Here is a 23,936-nt window from a genome sequence, read left to right as displayed (position 1 = left end):
CATATTAAAACCATTTAAATATATGAGTACCCCAATAACATGAAGAATAATGTACGTTTAATTAGCCGACACAGTAACTCTTGAAGATACATAAACTGATTCTGATTCTCCAATACTATGCTGATGGTCCTTACTTTACTTTGTGGTTCATAATGAACCCCGTCAAAACTAAATAAATAAATAAATAAAAATTCATTAGAATTTCACTTTCTTTCACCAATTAGGTCTTCTTGATAACCGCCACTATAAAAGACGACTCCCTTCATGCATATACAAGTCAAGTTCACTTTCATATACCCTTCAATTTCTTAGAACATATATATACACTCTTTATTATTACATATAATAATGCAATGTTTCTAATTTTTTTATATCTTCATCCTTATTATGGCTAAGTATTTATCATACTGTAACTTAGCAAGCTCGTTGCATAAGTATTAGTTATTTCAATTAATTTGTTTTTGTTTCTTCATAGCTAGATAATAATAATAATGTCTTCAGGATCATCAAGTAGTGCCGATAATAATGCATGGACTGTTGAGGAGAACAAAGCTTTTGAAAGGGCAATAGCTGCATATGACAAGAACAATTCTGAACGTTGGAACAATGTTGCTAAGGTTGTTGGCAATGGAAAAACTGCAGAACAAGTGAAGAAGCACTATGAGCTCCTTGTCCAAGACATTCAACTTATTGAGTCCGGCCAAATTCCATTTCCAAAATATAGGTCAGGGGGTAATTAATTACAGCTAGCTAGCTAGGTTATTACATCTTCTGTGTATTGATATTTATATATAAATTAAAATACTACAGTTCATATGTATAAATATATCTATGGATTATAAGTATTATTTTCACTATTTGAAGCGAAATTTTAACTTAGGCTTTTGTTTTGATATATAGTAAGAGTAACTAGAATGAGATTTGTGCAATTTTGCGGAGCTAAATTAGTTATACTACATAATATATTCTAATATTGTTTAGAGATTAATTAGATAATATGCATATTAATATTAAATTTAAAATATTTTATATTAAAAATATTTTATAAAAATATTTATTTAATAATTTATATATAATTTTATATAATTATTCAACAAAAATATAATATAAATTGAATTATAGATTATTATTTTTAGGAATTTGAAGTCAATTTTTTTTCAAAAACATAAATTTTTATATTAGAGTTATACAAATCTACATATTTGTTGTTTTAATTGTTTGTAAATAATTAAAAAAAATTAAAAAAAATTTCGAATAACAATATTGTGAAAATAATACTTTAATATATTTAAATGCAATATAATATAAAATTATAAATTAACTTTATAACTATGATATATTTAAATTATCTAATAAAAAAATATTGTGCTAAATTTGAACTTATTTAAAATATTTTTCAATAATTCGAATGAAAGAATAAGAAATGAAGTAATAGTAATAAGAGTAGTATGTAGTATAATTTGTAAAAAATTAAAAATAGAGCTAATAATGTAGTAGTAAGAGTCTTAATTATATAATATGTATAAATAAGTCAAATAAAGTGAGATTTGAATATTTGTAACTCACATCTTTTATAATTATGATACTTTATTTGTATATATTTATTGTATTTAATTAGTAATTTATATTTTTAGTTGAATAATAATAAGTAAGAATTTAATTTTTAATTTTTTAAAGATGATTGGTTGATTTTCATATGTTGTCATGTATTTAAAAGTGCTGATGTAGTATCATTAGAAAAAAAATACTAAAATTTATTGTATAAAAAATTAATATAAACCTTTATAAATTATAAATAGATATTAATTAAAGTCTCCACGTTCACTTATCAAAATGTGCCTTAAAAGAAATTTTCACTACTCTTATAAAGATTGTTTCATTTCTATTTCCAGCCAATGTGAAATTTATGATTCTGATAAAAGTTAATTGATTTTCATGTGTCATGCCTTGATAATAAGCATGCAATATTTTCATAATAAAATTTGAAGAATGGGGTGCTATTAAGTTTGAAGTATTTTAGCAGTGCATTTACCGTAATAGTCATCATTTGTATCACTTTATATTACTTTATAGTTCTAATGTAGATTAGGTAAAGCTACAAATTTAGTACTAATGTGATTCCCATGAATCATAGTATTAGTATGATAATTAATGCGAATAAAATAAAATTATTATAAATAAATAAATAAATACATGTAATAAATAACCGTTTAATCCTGAAAATTAAACTAAAATATAATTGAAGAAAAATGATGAATGTTACTTTGATATTAGTATTACAAATAAGTATACCATTTGAACATTTTTGAAAATAAAGAAATATATAAAAAAAACTGGGCACATAAAATATAACCTCAGCTCCTATGGATTTTGAGCTTCGTCAGGTGATCTTCCCTTGGCACGAAGTATCTCACTAAAATGTCCCATCATAAGTCTCCGAAATCTAGTATCCTCCCCGGAGGCAGCCAAGGCCGCTGCCCTAGGCGAAAGATTATTCGCCTCGGGCGGCGTGTCTGTGCTGTCTCTCTTGGTGCGCAACTCTCTCTCCCCAAAGAGGTTGCTAAGTGATGATGCACGTGAGTGTTGACTTTTCAATCTGGTGCTTGCTCCTGATCTCTCCTTCAGTATGATCTCAAGTGCTTCTTTGTGTGCTGGATCCAATGCATCCACGTCTTTCAATAGGTTCTGTATAGATGGTAGCAGGAATTCCTTAACGCTATTTGCACCAAGATCTACAACATGCATGCATGCACAAGACAAATATTAGAATTTGGTATTGCACAGTATTTTTTAATCAAGGACAAAATTTTTGAATTTTTTATACTCGTTAAAAATGAAGATAGAAATTTTTTGTATTAATACTCTATTACTTTGTAATTTTGTCTTAGAATTAGAATCTAAAGGCATCCTAATAGTACAAGTTAAGAGTTCACGCTATGTTGTAATTTAGTACTAAAAAATCAACTAACTTAGTCACCAAAGAATATCTTTGATCCGAATACAATGATTTTTTCTTGGTGCCTGTATTGGCATTTTCTTGTTTATTTTTTTACATTTAACATCATATTTTGCACTTATTTATATAAATGTGATTGTACCAAGTCTTTTAGTGACAGATATTTTGAAACAAAAAGAGTAATTAATCAAACAAACCTGTAGCATCTAGAGCGCGAATCGCCTCACAAAATGCGTTAGCTCGCTCTCGCCGAGGAATCAAATCCCCTGAAGCAGTAGATGGAGCGGCTGTGAGTTGAGCAATCTTGGACAAAAGATGTAACATCATCAAGTTGAAGAAAACAAATGAAATGATAGAATTTTGGTGAACCTGAAAAGTAACAGAAAATTTTCCAAAACATTGATAATTTAATATGATTTCTAGAAATTTTCTTTCTTAAGGATATAATCTCTAAGCTGTTCTGTTGTATGAGGCACTGCAACCACCAGAGCATGAATGACAGCAATGGTGGCTTCATGGGATCTTTCTTCAAGAAATGCACCCATTTGAACTCTTATCTTGTCAACTATCTGCAACATATCCATTTGAGTATTAGTAACTTAAAAAAATCTGTATCAATATTGACAGAGTTTTGAGAGATACCATGTCAACTTTGAAGTTTTGAGCCACAGCACCAAAAGCTTCAATGCTGGCACACTTGACATTGATGTTTTGGTCAGATCCAAGAGTAACTAAAGCAGGTAACACATTTGTTGAAGCAACTTTTGCATCAACATATTGCACCTATCATGTATTAAAGACCCCTTATATATGTTAGTTTCTGCATAGACATAACTAGTAACAAACAAAAAGTTAAACTAGTTTGTTGGTCTTTGTAATTTTTTTAAATTTGTAATTAGATCTTATATTTTAAAATTTTTTAATTAGGTCTCTATACCAATTTTAAAGTGGTAATTAAATTCTTTTTAACAATAAATATTACAAAAACGTTTTCATCTATCTCAAACTACTAACGAATATGCCTTAGCATATCGCTAAGTTAAACATGTTTTGGTATGGCAAGGATGTGATTACAAAATTAAAACTAATGTAGAAAGTAGGAATCCAATTAAAAACTTTAAAAGTGTAGAGACTCAGTTATAAATTAGTGAAATTATAAGGACAAACAGAGTAATTTAACTCAAACAAATAACTAAGAAAAACAATATAATCTTACAATAACTTTGAGAAGATTGGCAGCACTTGTTTTTATTTCCTCATTTGAGCTAACAACCATGTTCCATATGATATCAAATATCATACCATGGTTTTCTTCATATATGCTACAAAAATGTTTTCAATATATATAAGCTCATATATAGATAAGAGATTTTAAACTGTAAGGATCTAATTAAGAATCTCTATAGATTAGTTAGAGGATTGACAAACCAAATGAAGCGAACGGCATTAATAATCTCAAGGGTGTGTTTGGATGAATGATTCTCCTTCTTGGAACTGTCTTCTTTTAGTAGAAGATTTCTCAAGTACTCTGCTAACTGATCTCTTTTCCCTGGAGCTCCCAAAATTCCAGCCAGCAGAAGTGGTAGCACACATGATGCAGCAATCTTTTCAGCAACAACATTCCTTGGTCTCAAACCTACAACAAGTGATCAGATGCCAAATACAGTAATGATGTAAATGGTTTTATATTAAATCGTATAGTTACCTTTAATTCTAGAATGAATAGAAGTTGGAAAGTATGTGAAATCGGCATCATCCCCAACTGCTGTTAAAAATACAGGTAGCATTATGCATGTTGTGTAGGATTCCCCAAACATTTCAGAAACAGATAACAGAAACTGCAAAATTTCATTCAACAAAATCATCATTCAGTTGTTAACCATGCTCCTTATACACAATAATGAAAAGGTAAAGACTATAGTGACCTTTGAGATTCGGCTCCGTAAGTTATCTTCTTTCCATGGTAACAAGCAAGCTAGCTGTATCAATTTGGGAAAGCACTCAACATGCATCCATTCAAATGCTTCCCATTCAACATGTTCCCTACCAGAAAGTGGAGACCATTCATGATCAGTTCATCAGCATTGAGAATAAAATCCTGTATGTGTTTTTGCTTACTCATGTGTGCTATGCTTATCATAATGGTTTTAGATTATGGCCATTCAGAAATATTAGGAAACATAAACATATTTGAAAGAGGAGATATATACACAAAAGGACAAAATATTTCTATCTGGGAAATTGGGAGAAAAAAATGGGATGAAATCCTCTTTCTTATATTTGTCTCTATTATCTTTTTCTGTCTTGAAATACTTACTGAACATAATCTTATTATGATGAAAAGATGCGACGTTCAAGGCCCAAATTTTTGTTTCATACATTATTTTACATGTCTAATAATGGTCTTATTTATTTCATGGTCAACATTTTTCTTCTAAGCTTACCTTGCGTACGATTCAAGTAATGTGGTAGAGAACACCACTTTCTTAGATTCAGTGGTAGATGAAAAGGGACAAGTCTCAATTGCTTTCTGGTGCACCACAGGGAGCAATTCCACCAACATTCTCAATAGACAATCTATATTCCATCTCTCTCTTTCACCAAGAACATGAAGATGTGAATCAATAGAAGCTTTAACAGTTGATATAGGAGGACAATTCTGCAATTTGGAGGCACAAAATTCCACTCAAAATGATTCCTAACACTTAATACATGCTCCATAAGAAAGTTATGAATACTCTTGATCTGGGCACTAAATATGTTTCAAGAACATTCAAAGTTTTTCTAAAAATACCTGAGCAGAAGTTAACATAAGAGAGAGTAAACCTCTCAAGACATGTTCATAGTTATTTCCCCATTTGATAACTGCAGGAACCAATTCCTTGAGAGTAGTTTCCACTACCACTCCTGAGGGATCACATATCAATTGGAACATCAACTCCTCCACCTAACAACATCAAATGAAAGAAAATAATTGGAGCAAACACATTTGTCTTAAATCTTTCTATACTTTGTTCTTGAAAATTTGTCAATATTATATTATAGGAAGAATAATATAAAAGGCTCCATTCCCTGGACCATGGCTTCAACCTATTCCAGAGCTTACATTGCAGCCAATTCTCTCAAGTCAGAAATCTTCTCCATGATTGCTGACCTTGAAATATTTATCCATGTTCAGGAAAAATGGAAGCAGCATAGCCAGATTGTGAGCCGCGGCTGCTCGAACAATGATGGCAGCATCTTCTATTAGTTGCTGCACAATGGATAAAATAAGAGAGTCGCGAATCTCCGGCCGCACATATTCTGCTAGATCTCCACATGATTGAGCAACAAGCAACCTACGCTCCTCATACATGTGACTTATCTGTATAAAATCCATAATATCAACAAATTATAATAAACTTTGATCCTAATTTAGAATGGCAAAGTAGAGAAACTTGAACAAATCAAGGCATGATATATGTACTTGTTCCCAACATTGAGGAAGCAATTCTGTTTCTGTTCTCATCTCTCCCACATTCTTTGCAAGGCTAACACATGCCTGAAATGATAAGAAAGAAAAGAACATGTTGCATTGATGAACGGCGTCCTTGAAAATCCTAAGAAATATAATATAACCAACCTCCATTATTATTCTTCTTTGTTGTTCATCAGGGCGCTTGATCAAGTTAAACAATGTATGAGTCAAGGAATCGCGAGTGCTGCTATCTGGATGGTGCTCGATTGCACACATGATTAAAGGAATTAGCTCCTGGAAATGATCAATACTAATTCAATATATGTTGTAAATCCTAAACCTTAAACTCTAAATTAGTGACTGACAAACCTCACGATGGTTGATCAAAACATAAGGAACAATTTTAGGCAAAGCGTCCGCAAGTATCTGAATGATTACTAATCCCTGTCAAATAACAACAAACACATATAAGATCAATAGTACATAATTTACATTTTGATATAGGTAAGTAAATTCTCTTTCATTATTTACATCATTAAAGCTGATGAACAATTGACTTACCGTCTTCTCAGATATTGCTTCATTATTTACTTTGTCTAACTTTACTTGTAACCTGATATCATCATTTTTGGCTTCACTATGCTCAGAAACAATTTCAACATTTTCAATTGCAGCATCTACATTTGAAGGACTAAGCAACCCATCAACTAATGCATCTTCATGTTTATCATCATAATCCCTAGGAGTTCCAACAACTGATGGTGGTGATTGAGCATCATCTCTCCGTGCGTCACTCTTGTTATCCTCCTCAACAGGGTGGGAGAATGATCCCTTGTCCTCATGAATTTCAATCACTTTGTCTTCAGCAACAGTTTCATTTTCAGAACCAATAGAACTCAGAGCTTCAGGAGCTTCATTCTTTACCTTCAACCTTTTGATTTCTATATGCAAGTTCTTAATTTCTTTCTTGTACTTATCTAAAGGCTCTGCAGAATTAGATCCATCAATACGCTTTTTCATCTTCATGATATCGGTTCTGCAAACACGGAGCTCCTTTCTTTGATTCTCCAATGATTGCTTTAACAATTGTGCCTAAAATAGAGCAAAGAACCTCACAAGTCACTATCTAGGATATACTTTAGAGAATATGAACATTATTTAACTGAGACGTTTCAGAAACATATAAGACCTACCAGGTTCTCTTTGTCTTTAAGTTCTTTCTTCAGTACCTCCAAGGATTTAGTCAATGTGTCTACTTTATCATCAGCCAACTTTTTATCATTCAACAACGTCTCCATTTCTTGATTCAACCTCTGATTTTCTTTGAGCAACATCTCATTTTCTCGAAGTTGGGCAATTTTTTCCTGCATATTGGTTATACTATATTTACATAAATCTTGAAAGGCCTATAAAAAAAATGCATTAATATGTGTATGCATAACACAAGATAGACACAATTCTAATATTTAAGGATTAAGCCAAGACGTCAAGTTGGACCATTCATCAACACCCTTTAGGAAGGAACCAATGAACAACTTCTACCATGAGTGTAAAAATTACCTCAGCAGCCCCTGAAGTTGATGAAATATAGTGATAATAGTAATGACGCAATGCATCTGGTATTACTGCTTGTGAATTCTGTACACTATCTAGGTTAACATCTGTAACCTACAGAAATAGTTAGTGCAAATTAAACACTGCGCGAAATTAAGGCGGCATTTGGTTAATATCTCAGGACTGAAAATACATAAACAAGAAATAGAGCAGAAAAGTTGTGTAAAGCAGATTAATCTGATCAAGTATTAATACATAAAGCCAACAAATGCAAAAGTGAAAGTAGTTAAAATGAAAAATCGAAAGTGGAATTAGATGCAATTCTTACCTCCTCATAAAATGTCATTGCAGTAAGGCGGTAGCCAGCAAAAAGAAGATATTCCTTCACAGCATAGTTAAGATCTCTTCGTTCAGTATTTTTGAGGGGTCCCAAATCAGTGAATGAAGTATTACTATTATTATTGTTCTTTTGTTCTTGAATTTGTTGCCCATCACTCTCTGGATCATGTTTACTACTTGATTGCGAAGCTGCATTCACAGTAGAAGCATCATCAACCATGCAAGAATTACAACAATAATATCTATTATATATCCTCATAGAAGAAAGTCATCAATGCAAATTAATGTATTTTTCAACAATCTCTATATAAATGCAAGTTCAGGATCATGCAAGCTTAGCATTTAAAAAGACATCCTAAACACCAAGAGCACAACAAACTTGTTTCAGAGAAGTAAATTTAGATATTTTTCTTGTCGTCTGAGGGGGAGTTTTAGAGCAATGGTTGAGTTGTCTCTGTGACCTCAAGGTCACTTCACTAATGCAATTATCGGCTTAGGCTGCTTACATTACACCTTTTAGATACGGTCTTTCCCTGGACCCTACTTTAATGCGGAATGCTTGTGCCCTAGACAGATGATTACATAGATAAACATTGTAACAACCAACAATTCTTAAATAAGATATCATGGAAGAAAGATGAAAAAGTACCATTAAGCTGATCAAGGAATTGTGTTTTGCTCTCTAAATCAGCTTTGAGCTTGGAGATGTCTTCTTGTGCCAAACGTAGCTCATATTCAGTAAGGGCTAACTTGCTTTCTGCCTCTTCTTTCTCTTGCAGCAGAGTCTGCGGATCTATCACTAAAATTTCAAGCATCAACATCTCATTAATCAAATCATAAATCCCACACACATATTTAGAAAGAAACAAGCAACAATGGTGGTTAATTTTGAAATTAAAAGAGAGAATGAAGAACATGCATGATGTGAGAGAGTTGAGGCGAGCGATTTGAAGAGGAGGGAAGCGAGAGGGATCGGCGAAGTATTGTTTGAGGCGAATGGCTTGTTCGTTGTGGCCGTCGTCGAGGAGCTCGTGGAGGAGCTCGAAGGCGGTTAGAAGGTAGTTTTCCTCCAACAAGAAGTTAACGACACTGTTGCAAATAGATGATTTATCCATATCCATCACTTTCATCATCTTCTTCTTCTTCTTCTTCTTCTTCTTCTTCTTCTAGAAAGATCGATCTCATCCAATTAATTCTAAAAGGGAAATGAATTGAAGAAGAACAACAACCATCAATGGTTGCTTCCCAGAGTTTAATTTCTTCAGTTTCATGCAAGATCTTCCAACGTATGACTATCACCATGCAATTTCATTTTTGGAATTGCGCGCTTCTCGCTTCCTCTAATCCACACACCAATCATTGCAAATCATAGTTAAAATGTTCAAATTTATATTATTATATTAAATAATTTAATCAACCGTATTAAACATGTCAAACCATTGAAATATGTTTTACTAATAAAATAATTGAAATATAGCTATTGAACACGTTAGTTAACCTTAATTTTGTATTCCTTCACAAGTTCACGTAATTGAAATAAAATATATATATATTCATGGTAAGAATAAAGGAATAAATGAGTGACGTAGAATTGAATATATATTTAAATTATAAATTAGAGTAATACCTATATTATTTTTTCAAAAAACGTTTAGTATGACATTTTATTTTTTGATAAATTATAAAACACCAAAATAATTTTTAATATTTCATTTTATTAACAAATTAGTCCACACATGTCAAATTTTTAATTTAAAAACTAATATAGCTCATTTTTGTAGGGGGATTGATTTGAAAATTTAAAAAATAAATAGAAACTTTCTTTTTTAAATAATAAAGATTGATTTAACTATCCAGTCAAAAAAAAAAGATTGATTTAACTAAATTTGTATCCGTTAATATGACAATCTGATATAAAAACTAAAGGAAAAAAAAATCAAAATTTAGTAATGAAAATTCGTTACAAACATGTTCTACTAAAAATTATTAATTTCGGTATCACTCAAATGTAATTATGTAAAAGTATAAATAATTAATGAAACTAAGAAGATCAAAATTTAGTGGACCAAAGAAAACGAAAATTGATGGGGTCCAATGAAAAAGAAAAAATAACGGAAAATTTCAGGACAAGAGTTTTGATACTTGCTTGCAATGAAAAAGAATATTATTGAAAGAAGACAGAAAATTAAACATTACGAAAGATCCAAAAGAATAGTTTAGGACATGAGCAACGACGTATGTGTCCAACAATAGCCAGTCACCTGATCAGTCTGTCGCTATTGCTCTTGCATAATTTATTATTATTATTTTAATTTGTGCCATTTGAGCTTTGTTTACATTTCTGAACCACAAAAACTTTCACCACCAACACCAACATTCTTTCTTGGGATAAACATTATCAAACTGGTAAGGCATTTATTTTGCTACCCTTTATGCTGTTTTCCTATAATCATTGCTCGAGTGTCTCAATAAGTAACCTAGTTAGTTAACCTTGTTACAATTTCATTTTTTGGCTACCTGGTAGGATTGCAGATTTCAATAGTCCTTCATTGAAGAAAAGCTACATGGATTGTTTATCATATTCGGTATGTTTTCGCTTCAATCTTCATATATAGTTTGACTATAAGCAATTTATGAATTTATTAGATTTTTTGTGTGTTCTAATTTCTTGCATGTTCTTTACTTCAGAAGTACGCTTCAACATCAAGAGAGCTTCAAAGAGCAAGAAAGGATGCTGGTTGGTACAAAGAGAGAAGACGGGCTGCAGATTCTACGAAAGCTGAAGCAGAGTATGAGCTTTCTACTGCAAAGAAGACAGTGAAAGATCTTTCTTCTATGATTGAGAAATCTAGCTACAAGGTGAAGGCGCATAAGCAAGAAAGAGCATCACTAGAATTGAAGTTGCACAAGGCAAAAAGGAAGGACAATAGTCACAACCATGAATACTCACAAGTGATGAGAGAATTGGAATATGCTAAACACCAGTTGTTCCAGCTCAAGCTTGATGTGGATGCTGTTTTGAAAGAGAAATCACAAGCTGAGACGGAAATGGAAGCATCCCTATCGATTGTGATGCACGGATCAAGAACGGTGGAATTGCTGAGGAAGGAGATTGAGGAAGCCAATGAAGAACAAGTGCTGGTTGAATTGGCCAGGATTGATGCTTTAAAAGAAGTGGAAGACATCAAAGCTCGGAGAGAAAAGGAAGCCAAGGGGATTTTATTCGAACTGGAAAAGTTAAGAAAGAAGTTGAAGGAGGGTATTGAAGAGATAAATAAGTCAAAAGAGCATGAAATGAAATTAGCTATGACATTGTCTGATGTTGGTGTCTTGCAGAACGAACTGAAGCATGCCAAAGAAATGGATAAAAGGGTTCGAAGACATGAGAGCACTGAACACATCGAAGGAGCTTCGGGTATATGGGAGGAATCAAGCGAGTCTCCTCCGCTAGAGACTCTAGAAGAAGAAGTAGAGGTAGCAAAGAAAGATTTAGCTTTAATAAGGGAAGAAGGTTTCCAGTTTATGGCATCTATGGATGTGATAAGAAATGAGATGAAGCAAGTGAGTGCTGAGACAGTTGGCTTAAAGGAGGAATCAAAAGCTGGTACAAAAGTTCAAAATCTCAATTCCAAGATTTTGAGAGCAAAATCTAAACTAGAAGGTTTGATTGCAGCAGAGGAAAAGGACAAATCAATAGTAACTAGTTTACAACGTTCTTTGAATAAGCTTAATGCAGAAATAGAGACAGCAGAAAAAGAAAGAGAGCTTGTTTATCAAGAGGTTGCAAAAACTAAAGCAGAGATAGAAAGATCTGAGTTTGAGAAAGACATGGCTGAGGAAAGGTTGAAACACATCATGAAGGAGCTTGAAGCAATCAAATTATCCGAAAGTTTAGCCTTAGAGAAGCTGGAAGCCCTCACAGAGAATGCAATGAGAGACAGAGGATTAGCTACACAGAACAGATCGTCGATCACAATCTCAAAGTTCGAATACGAGTATTTAAACAATCGTGCGGCTGAGGCTGAAAAAATCGCAGACAAAAAGGTTGCAGCAGCAAAGGCATGGACTGAAGCTGTCAAGGCTAGTGAGAAAGAGATACTGATAAGAGCTAAAATAGCTGAGACTGTAATCAAAGAGACAAAAGTAGAAGACTATAACAAAGAAAGGCTCGTTACAAAGAAAGTAGGTAGGGAAGAGTTAGAGAATTGGCCAAGAAAAGGCAAAAATAATGCATCAAGTGACTTGCAGATGCAGAGATCATTGTCTCAAAAGAGCAACAAATCCAATGGCAGTGTGACTCCTGCAAGGGGATCCAAATTTCAGAAGTCTGCTTCACCGGCAACTCGTGTTAGTCCTTTCACCATCAAAAAGAAGAAGAAGGTGATCCCAAACTTGACCAAGTTTTTCAGAGGGAAGAAGAACAAGAGGAGCAATAGGAATTCATCACAGTAACACTGCTTCAATATAACAGCATTGAGAAGGTAAAGCCCTAGTGTCAAAACAACAATACAGAATGCTTAGAGAAAAAGAAAGAGACAAATACAAAATTAAGCAAAATTTCATTGTCTTGAAACAAAATTTGTTCGGAGACAGTAATAAAGACACAACTTTTCCCTATTATCTTTGTCTCCTGTTTCTGAATCTTTGTCTTGAGACACTTATTAAAGATAGCCTTAATGTCGTTTAAATCATTACAGAGCTTATCACTCGTTATTTTCATCTTTGATATGTTTATGATAGTATATAATCCAAACTACACTTAATTTAAAGCCTTGCTTGTCCTCAATAACAATAATAAAAACAATGGGGCAACTAGTCTTATTGCACTATGCTAGACTGCTCATCTAGACGTTGTAAAGAAGAGTGATTCTACACAAGGATAAAGAATAGTGCTATCAATTATCTTGATTTATTTTTTGATAATTTGTACAAATATGTTGGTGCATCAAGCATGTGTGGTGCTGTTAAGAATGAAAATACTTCTTATACAATTGTTGTAGGTTAATCATATAATATAATTGAGTAAGTAGCGAACCCTATAAATGACAACTGAAATTAACTATAAAATTATGATAACTGGTATAGTTTGAATAAGTCCACTATTTGAAAACCTACAAACCATAGTTTAGGATTTATAAACGAACCGCTGACAAATTCATAAGAAGTTATACTGGTAGCTGAAAGCCAACTTTATTTATTTATAATTAATTCATTTTAACTGTTGCTATCATTATCCTAAGGAGCGTTATCCAGAAATGCTGAGGAACAATGAAAGGGAAAGGTATGGCAAAATGACAGAAAATCGAATCAGCAAAGATTCAAAGATTATCAACTCAATGGCATTATTATAAGCGATTATAATATAAAAATATTTATTAATTACACCGGTTGTGATGTGTTTCTGCACTTAATTCATTAGTGGAGTTCGAACATTAAACATTAAAGCTGCAACTAAAAATTGATCTCTGAATATGTGAAACACCCTTGCTAAGTTAATCTAAAGAAAATGTCTTCTTTTATATGAAAATCTTCTATAGGATTTGACATTATGGATGGTTTACATATCAAACATGAGAATTAGTAACATTCAAGTATCAAAGAAATATTCATATGAAAAAAGTAAAATAAGAAAAAAGGGCAACAGGAAAAGCTCAACCTATAAAAACACTCAGAGGGTGAAGATAAAACAAGACATACCAGTACATTATGAGAAACAGAAAAGAAACATTCAAAGTCACTGTAGAACTTCTACCAAAACTGTATCTTGCACATGGTAAAGACTACTGTTCTGTCTGCTGCTTCAGGTTATCCACATGCAATTTAGCAAGAGCCTCAGATAACAAGTTTGTTGTAGCTTTTGACATGGTTGGGTATTTCGGAGGAGGGGGCTGGGATTTGTATATCTGATCACGAGCAAGGCCATCATCAAGTTCATTTTCAAACTCGGGAGATTCCCCAGAATTGATAGATACGTTTGGAGATTGATGATAAAATGAATAAATATCCATGTCTTGTTGCTGAGTTACATGAGTAGAAGATGCAATCATTGCATTGTCTGTTAAGTAATCTGGTGGGGGAAAATCATGGCCAAAAGGAGACCTGGCTTCCCCCATAGGTTTGTAAGCTACATGAACATTCATTAAGTGAGGATCCGGATTCAGATTCAATGAAGCTTTGCCAGAAGCAGCTATAGGAAAACCATTGGGAGCGATGTTTCCAATAGGCACAAGGTATACAGCACACGATTGATTAGGATAGTAAACCATATTCTGCAATGGTTGCGGTTGCTGGTACATTGGTTGGCATGATGGTAGTGGTAACAGGGCACTTGGGTGGATTGGTAGAATTTGCTGAGGAGCTTGTACAAACTGCAAATGCGGATTCCCCACTTGATTATACTGTGGAAATGAGGCATACCCGAGATCCATATTCATGTTATTTGCCATGACCCCAGAGGAAATGTAAGCGAGTTTGTTTTCAGCTTCAATGGATTCAGCATTGGTTCTTGCCTCCGAAATATTGTAAACCGCAGGGTCTTCGTAAGATGTATTTAGCTGGTGGGACATAACACTAGATGAAACAGTATTATCACTGAAACAAAATAAAACACTACCAGTTACCAAAACTGAGTGCGAGTATAAACAAGGGCATTCAGCTGCAACAGAACATACTAAATTGCCAGCAAGCCATTGCCATAATTTTTGCCATGATAGCTTAACACTTTTAAAATTTGAATGGAAGGGATGGGTGTTCTCACTACTTTGAGCTCAAGTAAGTGAAGTAACTGTCAACATTAAACAACATCAAATTCCAAGAAATAATGCTAACAGTACAAAAAGACTCAGAAGCAACAACTGAGAATGTAGACTAAGGCTGTATTTGTAAGTATCTCAGTGTAGGAAACACGGACAAAAGACAGACACCACAAAAAAGTTATGTCTCGTCCATATCCTATTGTCTCCAATTTTTTGGTGAACAAAAACTTGGGTAAATTTTGTCTCAAAACAATTGGCAATTTGGCATTTTGCTTGTTTTCGTATCAGTTTCCCCTAAATAGGTATGTGTCTGTTCATATCTCTGCATTTCCGTCAAGAAAAAAATTAGCAAGCCGGACCTAAAAGAACTATTAATCAAACTTGCATCTATGGATGGAAGTGAACCCCAATTGGCAGAGCTCAACCTCAGCTCAATATCATATAATCAGTTCAAGCCATATGATAATTGAACTCCAATGTTCAGTTCAACCGCCAATTATGAATTCCTAAGCTTAGCTTTACTAAGTTATTAAAAATTCTTCACCTTGAATAATCAGAGTTAAATGAATTGATTTATTAAATTGACTGGCAGTGGCAAAACAACAAACACAACATAGGCAACAAAAGTAAAAAAGAAGAGAAAAGAGCACAAGTAAGTACCACGAGATTGAATCCGAAGAATTCAACTTCCCCTTGCTATCCTTCAAAACGACGTCGTTGTTGTTGTTCTCATCAGCCTGAGCCCTCAACGGAGGCAAATTCGTCGACGAAGTTGAAGAAGAAGTGGAGCCAAAAGATGAGGTTGTATCCAAAACCATAGACTCGGCCACAGAGGAACAAAACTCCTGACTGGTCACGTGAGCATCACGCTCCATAATCTTAGCACTCTTAAGCGCGTCGAAGAACCACGCCTCCGTCTTCGGGTGCCGAATTGCAGCGGCGGAACGCGGAGAAGAGTGGAAGAAGAAGAGGAACAATCTGATGCGGTAGGGAGTGGAGTTGAGGCGGCGGTTCTCGTCGAGGAGTACGGCAAGGTCGTCGTCGGAAGAGAGAGAGATGAGTGAGTCAAGGTGGAGGTGAGGTGGGAGGTGGTACTTGATGTTGAACGGAGGCACGACGGAGAGTGTGGCGGAGATGTGAGAAATGAAGGAGGAAATAGTGGCGAGGTTGTGGCGATGGAAGGAGACGATGCGTGTCTCGCCGCCGGCGTAGAAGAGAGTGTTGGTGCGTGGACGGGGGAGGAAATGACCGCCGTGACTGCACATGAGGCGGAGCTTGTTGGCGCCGTTGGATGACGTGGCTGCCGGTGGCGGTGGCGGTGGTGGGTCCATTGAGTTTCGCACTTTTGCGTGGGAAGTGAAGCTTTGGAAAAAGAAAGGGAAAGGAAAGTAAAAGAAGCTAAGCGAGGAGACTTTTTTATTTTCAGTATTATCTTTTCAGACAATCATCTTAGGGTTTAGAATTTGTTTGGATGAGTTTAAAAAAATTGAGATTTTTTTTAGAAAAAATAAAAATAATTTTATATTTAGATATTTTATATAAAAATAATTATTTATTTATTAATTATATTTGAATATAATAATATAAAAATATTTTATTTTTTACTATGTGATAAGTATTTTTTAAGAATTTTTTTAATATATATAGATTTTAGCTTTTTAAAAGAGATTTTTTTATTTTTTAGTGTTTTATTTTTGTTATTAAAATTTATCAAATATGTTAACAAATTAAAAAAATATTTTTTTATCAATTTTATCAATATTTATTCAATATAAGTGCTAAATTACTTTTAATATTAATTTATACATATAAATTATGATATAATAAATATAATTTATATTGATTTATATACATAAATTTTGATAAATATAAATATAAATTATTATTGATTAATTATTAATTTAAAATAATAATATTTGTTAGTCTTGTAATATTGAGATTATCTTTTTATTTATTTGTTTAATTTTTTAGAGAGAAAGTGGGATTTAATAAGGATAAAAAGGACTTTCGGTCACTAAATTGAGGTTTGACGTTAACGTTAACATTACTGTTTGGCATGCGTACGATACGAGGTTTGCTCAGCTTGTTTCAGCAACAGCTACCTAGGATCTCTGGATCTGGCTATCTCTTTTTTTCCTTTTTTTTTTTGCAATAATACTAATAAAATAGATTAATTTTAGTTAAATATTTGTGAATTTTGAATATCACCTAGGACAATATTTTAACATATGTGGACAATTTTGTTATCGACTAAGTCTAAGAGTCTTAAATAAAGTAGTAGTGACAAACTTAAGAAGGAAATGAGAAAACTAAAGAAAGTAAATCTATCTAATTTAGATTTTCACAGAACATACAAAGCTAACTTAAGTACTAGAATATCCTTATAGATACCTTTTTTGACGTGATCTTGTTACTGCATGATTTGACAAGTTCTCAAAATTTAGCCATAGAATATTTAACATTTAATTTAAAAATAATTATTGAAGTTACTCAGTTTCCTTGTATAGTGTATGCGTGTTTTTACTTCTTGATATAGTTGTTTATTCGTGCCTCATGCAACTCGTACAATATAAATAAGAATTTAATTTTAATATATTTTTTATATTAATATTATAAAAATATTAGACAATTAACTTTTTTTTTAACCAAATTAAATTTACATATGTATTTTTTACATTTACATTTTTATCTCGTTCATTTTTTTTCTACTTTTATTATCATGGTCGTCAACTTATCTTTTCTTTGTCTCCTATCACCTTCTTTTTCCTCCGCTTCTTCTACTTTCTTTTTTTCCTCTCTTTTTTTTCTTTCTTTTTTCTGTTTGATATCTTATCCTTTTTATACCTCCTCCTTTGATTATTATTATTATTATTATTATTATTATTATTATTATTATTATTATTATTATTATTATTATCACATAATAATTAATTTAACAATAACAAAATGATACAGTAATTTTTTATTAATGACTTAAAAAATTTGTTAAAAATAACACAAGAAATATTTAAAAAATTTCAATGTCAAAATTATAAAATTTTTGGTATCACGATTAAAAATTTTTTTTGCTATTTTTCTATTAAATTCTACACAATTTAAAATTCTCTTTCCTCCTCCTCTTTTTGTTTCACATTCTCATAATCCTTCTTGTTTTACCTTTTTAACAAAGACATGTGTCATGATTAAAAATTTTTAATATCAAAATTAAGAAACTTTTTTGTGTCACAGTAGAAACTTTCAATTCTATTTTTCTAATAAATCTTCTTTTTCCTCCTCCTTATCATCATCATCTCCACATCCTCATAATTTTTCGTGTGTTCATCTTCTTAACAAGAATTTGTGTTACTATTAAAAAAATTTGATATAAAAAATTAAAAAAATTTTTATATCACGGTTAAAAAATTGTGGTACTATTTTTTTGATAAATTATATACAGTTCAAAACTTCTTCTTATTTTATTCTCTTAATAAAAATAAAAAATTAAAAACAACAAATTAAAAATTTAAACAAAAAATTAAAATAATCATACAATAACTACCAGGAGTAGAAAAAATAAAAAATAAAGAAACAACAGCAATAATAAAAGAATGACAATGAGGAGAAAACACATTAGAAGAAGAATAAACGCGAAAAAAATGTATGATTCACGCGCATATTCTCTAAATATTTTTATTGAATTTAGACCAATTTAATTTGACTTATAATTAATTAACAAAAATATTTAGATATATAACAAAACTGTTAATATTATAAATAATTATTCAAAAAATATAGATATAATTAGACAATTAAATAAAATATTTTATATTATAAATACATTATTATTAAACTCATATGGATAATGCTCACAGCCTCATACTAAAATTTTATTATAATTAAACTCATATGGATAATGCTCACAGCCTCGTACTAAAACTTTAATCATTTTATCCAAGTATATCATAATTTTTAGCCAAAGAAGTAATTAATAAAATGTAAATAAGGATATATAATCTCCTAATAATCCTTCTAATATATCAAATGAAATGAAGTAGAAAAAATTAATGTTAACCAACTACTGCTTACATATATATTACAATTAATGTATGTATATACTGAAAAAGTGAAAATAATTCCTAAATAATGACAAAATATATATTTATATGTATTGTTTATTTAACAATAATAATTAAAATAAATATACTATCAAAAAATTAATATTTTTTATATTATTATGAAATTTAAATTTTATACTTGCTTTAAAATAGATAAATAAGTTGAAACGATAAGAGACATTTATTATGAAAAATGTTACGTTGACTATAAAGTATAAACCGATTAGGTGGTACCCACACTCTTTTTTATGTATTTATTTTATATTTGTTAAATAAAAATATTTAATATTTTTTATTAGTAATAAATTTATTATGTACTTTCATGACACATATTAATTTATATTTTTAAAATAAATATTTTTAACTTTTTTTTACGAAAATAGATAAATAATAAATATTTACACTAGAACTAACTTAGTTATTAAATAAAAAATTTTGTTATTTTGTGTCCTAAAAATATATATTAAAAATATTATAAATAAAATTATTTTATTAAATATTATTAAAAATATAATTTTTTTAACATTTTAATACATTAAATACAGTAAAAAAAATTTAAAAATTTATTATTATATTCTTAAAATATTTTATTAGAATACAAGTTAACTAAATCTTTAGATAAACATATTTTAATAATAATGAACATTGTAATTACTGTTGTAAAATAAATTAAAGATATACTAAATATAAGATGTGTAAATAGAAGACTATAATATTAATATAATTAGCTCAATAGAAATTATTCATATATTTATAATTAGTAACAAAAGAAAGAGAAAGAGAAACTATTCATAGAGAATAAAGAGAGAGAAAGATGCTTTTAGTAATATAAAGGAAGAGAGAGGATTTTATTATTGCTGTATATATTTCCCTTGTCTCAGTACATGTATTTATAAGCACATAAAGTTTACATTTCAAACTTCTTCATTCTAAGAATTTATTTCCTTCAGCATACGGAAAATGTGCTTCTCATAAATGGGCATCTATCATCTTTATCTATCCATGTCACAACACTCCTCCTTGGATGACCATTTAGAATTATTGTCTCGTTAAAACCTTACTAAAGAAAAACCCAGTGAGAAAAAACCTTAGTGAAGGAAAAAGAGTACAATATCCTTTAGTGACGCGGACTGCCTCATTAAAAACCTTGTCAAGAAAAATTCAATGGGAAAAAAACCTGACCAAGGAAAAAAGAGTACAGTCTCCCCCTCTTGTCGACATCATTTGATGTCTCGAAATCGGCGCATCCCAATATTATGTACCAATCTTTCAAAGGAGGATTTTGGGAGTGACTTTGTTAATAAATCTGCTAGATTGTTACTTGAACGGATCTGTTGGACATCAATTGTCCATTGATTTTGAAGATCATGAGTGAAGAAGAATTTGGGAGAAATATGCTTTGTTCTATCGCCTTTGATGTATTCACTTTTAAGTTGAGCAATGCATGCTGTATTATCTTCAAACAGGACAATTGGAGTAATCTTATGATCAATCAGTCCACATGATGAAAGAATATATTGGATCAAACTCCTGAGCCAAAAACATTCACGACTTGCTTCATGAATCACTAGTATTTCGGCATGATTAGAAGATGTTGCAGCAATCGTCTGTTTCGTGGACCTCCAAGATATAGCCGTTCCACCATATGTGAACAGGTATCTTGTTTGAGATCTCCCTTTATGTGGATCAGACAAATATCCAGCATCTGCATAGCCAACTAATTGTGACTTGGATCTATATGGATAAAACAATCCCATATCAACCTTTCCATGAAGATATCGAAAAATTTGTTTGATTCCACTCCAATGTCTTCTGGTTGGAAAGGAACTATATCTTGCTAGTAAATTCATCGCGAATGATATGTCAGGTCGCGTATTATTAGCAAGATACATTAGCGCTTCAATGGCTCTAAGATATGGTACTTCAGGACCAAGGATATCTTCATTCTCTTCTTTAGGACGGAATTAATCCTTTTTCACATCCAAAGATCTTACGATCATTGGGGTACTTAATGGATGTGACTTATCCATATAAAATCTTTTCAAAATCTTCTCTGTGTATGTTGTTTGATGAATAAAGATCCCATTTTTTATATGCTCGATCTGCAGGCCAAGATAAAATTTAGTCCTTCCAAGATCTTTCATCTCAAACTCTTCATTTAGAATTTTTATAATTGTTGGAATCTCTTCAGGAGTCCCAATGATATTTAAATCATCAACATACACAGCAATTATAATGAATCCAGATGCAGTTTTCTTTATGAAAACACATAGACATATATCATCATTCTTGAATCCGTTTTTGGCCAAATATTCAGTAAGACGATTATACCACATTCGTTCAGATTGCTTTAGACCATATAAAGATCTTTGCAATTTGACTGAGTATAACCCTTGCGAATATTCATTGGATGGTTTAGATATCTTTAGTCCTTCAGGGACGTTCATATAGATATCCCGATCTAATGAGCCGTATAAATAAGCTGTTACCACATCCATTAAATGCATATGCAGTTTATGATATGCAGATAATCTGACCAAATAACGCAATGTTATCGCATCCACTACAGGGGAATACGTTTCTTCATAATCTATACCGGGCCTTTGTGAAAAACCTTGTGCCACAAGTCAGGCTTTATAGCGCACAACTTTATTTTTCTCATTTCGTTTTCTCACAAATACCCACCTGTATCCAACAGGTTTTACATCTTCTAGTGTACGGAATATAGGTCCAAAGACTTCACGTTTTGCAAGTGAGTCTAATTCAGCCTTCATGACTTCTTTCCATTTTGGCCAATCATTCCTTTGTCGACATTCTTCGACTGATCTTGGCTCAAGATCCTTACATTCATGCATGATATTCAATGCCACATTATATGCAAATATTCCATTGACAATTGTCTTATTTCGGTCCCATTTCTCTCCTGTAAAGACATAATTTATCGAGATCTCGTCATTTTCACAATTTTCAGGTACCTGAACGTCTTCTGGCATTAACATTATATCAGAATTTTGGACAACAGCAGGTGTCTCTACTATGTCTTTTTCAACAGAAATCGTATTTACCTATTTTCTTTTTCAAGAATTTTTGTCTTTGGAACCGACAGGCCTGCCACGCTTCTGGCGTGAATTTGCTTCAGTGGCTACTTGTCCTACTGGGACATCAATTCGAATTGGGGCATTTTTTGCCCTGCCACGCTTCTGGCGTGAATTTGCTTCAGTGGCTACTTGTCCTACCGGGATATTAATTCGAATTGGGACACTTTCTGCTGGTATATAAGATTTGGTTATCCTCTTTGTATCGAAAAATGCATCAGGCAATTCATTTGCTATTCTTTGCAAATGTATAATCTTTTGAACTTCTAGTTCACATTGTCCTGATCGAGGATCTAAATGCATCAACGATGATGCATTCCAATTAAGTTCCTTTTCAGGAAGCTTATTCTCTCCCTCTAATGTTGAAAATTTTGATTCATCAAAATGACAATCCACAAACCGGGCTTTAAATACATCTCCAGTTTGTATCTCAAGATACCTCACTATAGAGGGAGAATCATATCCAACATATATCCCAATTTTTCTTTGGGGTCCCATTTTGGTGCGATTAGGTGGTGCAATGGGAACATATATCGCACACTTAAATATTCTTAAATTGGAAATATTTGGCTGCTGGCCAAATGCTAATTGCATAGGAGAGAACTGATGGTAACTCGTTGGCCCCAAACGAATAAGTGCTGCGGCATGTAAAATAGCATGCCCCCAAACTGAGGTTGGGAGATTTGTTCTCATAAGTAAGGGACTAGCAATTAATTGGAGGCGTTTAATAAGTGATTCTGCTAACCCATTTTGTGTGTGAACATAAGCTACTGGATGTTCAACACTTATTCCATTAGCCATACAATAAGCATCAAAAGTTTGGGAAGTAAATTCACCACCATTATCAAGACGAATTGCTTTGATTGGATTTTCTGGAAATTGTGCTTTTAATCGAATAATTTGAGCCAATAATCTCGCAAACGCCAGGTTGCGAGAAGATAATCAGCACACATGTGACCATCTCGAAGATGCGTCTATCAGAATCATAAAATATCTAAAAGATCCACATGGTGGATGAATAGGTCCACATATATCACCTTGAATCCTTTCTAGGAATTCAGGGGGCTCAAATCCAATCTTTACTGATGATGGCCTTAAAATTAACTTTCCTTGAGAACATGCAGCACAACAAAACTCACTAGATTTAAGAATCTTCTGGTTCTTTAGTGAATGTCCATGAGAGTTTTCAATAATTCTCCTCATCATGGTTGTTCCCGGATGACCCAATCTATCATGCCAAGTTATGAATTTATTTGGACTAGTAAACTTCTGGTTTATAATGGCATGTGATTCAATTGCACTAATCTTGGTATAATACAATCCAGATGAAAGTGAGGGTAACTTTTCTAATATAACCTTCTTATTTGAATCATGAGTTGTGATACATAAATACTCATAATTTTCCTCATTCATTGTCTCAACATGATATCCATTTCGGCGAATATCTTTGAAACTCAACAAATTTCTCAGGGACTTGGTAGATAATAGTGAATTATTTATTATAAATTTTGCTCCTCCATGAAACAAAACTATAGCTCTTCCGGAGCCTTCTATCACATTGTCCGAGCCAATAATAGTATTAACATATTCATCTTTTTGCACAATATGGGTAAAATATATATTACTTTTAAGAATAGTGTGTGAACTCGCACTATTCGCAAGGCAAATATCTTCAAAATATGTCCT

The 23,936-nt window shown here is 32.2% G+C and overlaps 3 protein-coding genes across 3 annotated transcripts; 1 reads left to right on the top strand and 2 right to left on the bottom strand.

Annotated features, from left to right (window-relative positions):
• Positions 1 to 2,300: 2,300 nt before the first annotated feature.
• LOC130981183 (uncharacterized) lies at positions 2,301 to 9,427 on the bottom strand. The gene is made up of 19 exons (XM_057904800.1): positions 8,956 to 9,427; positions 8,296 to 8,495; positions 7,974 to 8,081; positions 7,607 to 7,777; positions 6,975 to 7,505; positions 6,783 to 6,857; positions 6,579 to 6,707; positions 6,423 to 6,497; positions 6,111 to 6,320; positions 5,751 to 5,903; positions 5,401 to 5,615; positions 4,882 to 4,999; positions 4,662 to 4,794; positions 4,385 to 4,592; positions 4,173 to 4,278; positions 3,599 to 3,739; positions 3,402 to 3,525; positions 3,154 to 3,273; positions 2,301 to 2,732 (listed from the first exon to the last, which is right to left on the bottom strand). The coding sequence occupies exons 1-19, from the start codon at positions 9,425 to 9,427 to the stop codon at positions 2,362 to 2,364; spliced, it is 3,660 nt and encodes a 1,219-aa protein (XP_057760783.1). The 3' UTR covers positions 2,301 to 2,361.
• A 1,249-nt stretch (positions 9,428 to 10,676) lies between these two features.
• LOC130979964 (protein PLASTID MOVEMENT IMPAIRED 2-like) lies at positions 10,677 to 12,997 on the top strand. Its single transcript, XM_057903541.1, has 3 exons — positions 10,677 to 10,712; positions 10,839 to 10,891; positions 10,995 to 12,997. The coding sequence occupies exons 2-3, from the start codon at positions 10,871 to 10,873 to the stop codon at positions 12,756 to 12,758; spliced, it is 1,785 nt and encodes a 594-aa protein (XP_057759524.1). The 5' UTR covers positions 10,677 to 10,712; positions 10,839 to 10,870; the 3' UTR covers positions 12,759 to 12,997.
• Positions 12,998 to 13,819: 822 nt separating this feature from the next.
• Positions 13,820 to 16,488, bottom strand: LOC130979657 (protein PAL OF QUIRKY). Its single transcript, XM_057903145.1, has 2 exons — positions 15,722 to 16,488; positions 13,820 to 14,897 (listed from the first exon to the last, which is right to left on the bottom strand). Exons 1-2 carry the CDS (start codon positions 16,390 to 16,392, stop codon positions 14,087 to 14,089), a joined length of 1,482 nt encoding a protein of 493 aa, XP_057759128.1. The 5' UTR covers positions 16,393 to 16,488; the 3' UTR covers positions 13,820 to 14,086.
• Positions 16,489 to 23,936: the final 7,448 nt, after the last annotated feature.

This window comes from Arachis stenosperma, chromosome 5 (genome assembly GCF_014773155.1).
Source record: "Arachis stenosperma cultivar V10309 chromosome 5, arast.V10309.gnm1.PFL2, whole genome shotgun sequence".
NCBI classification, from domain to species: Eukaryota; Viridiplantae; Streptophyta; class Magnoliopsida; order Fabales; family Fabaceae; genus Arachis; species Arachis stenosperma.
Note: the sequence above shows the minus strand (reverse complement) of the source record. Positions and strands in the feature narration are given on the sequence as shown.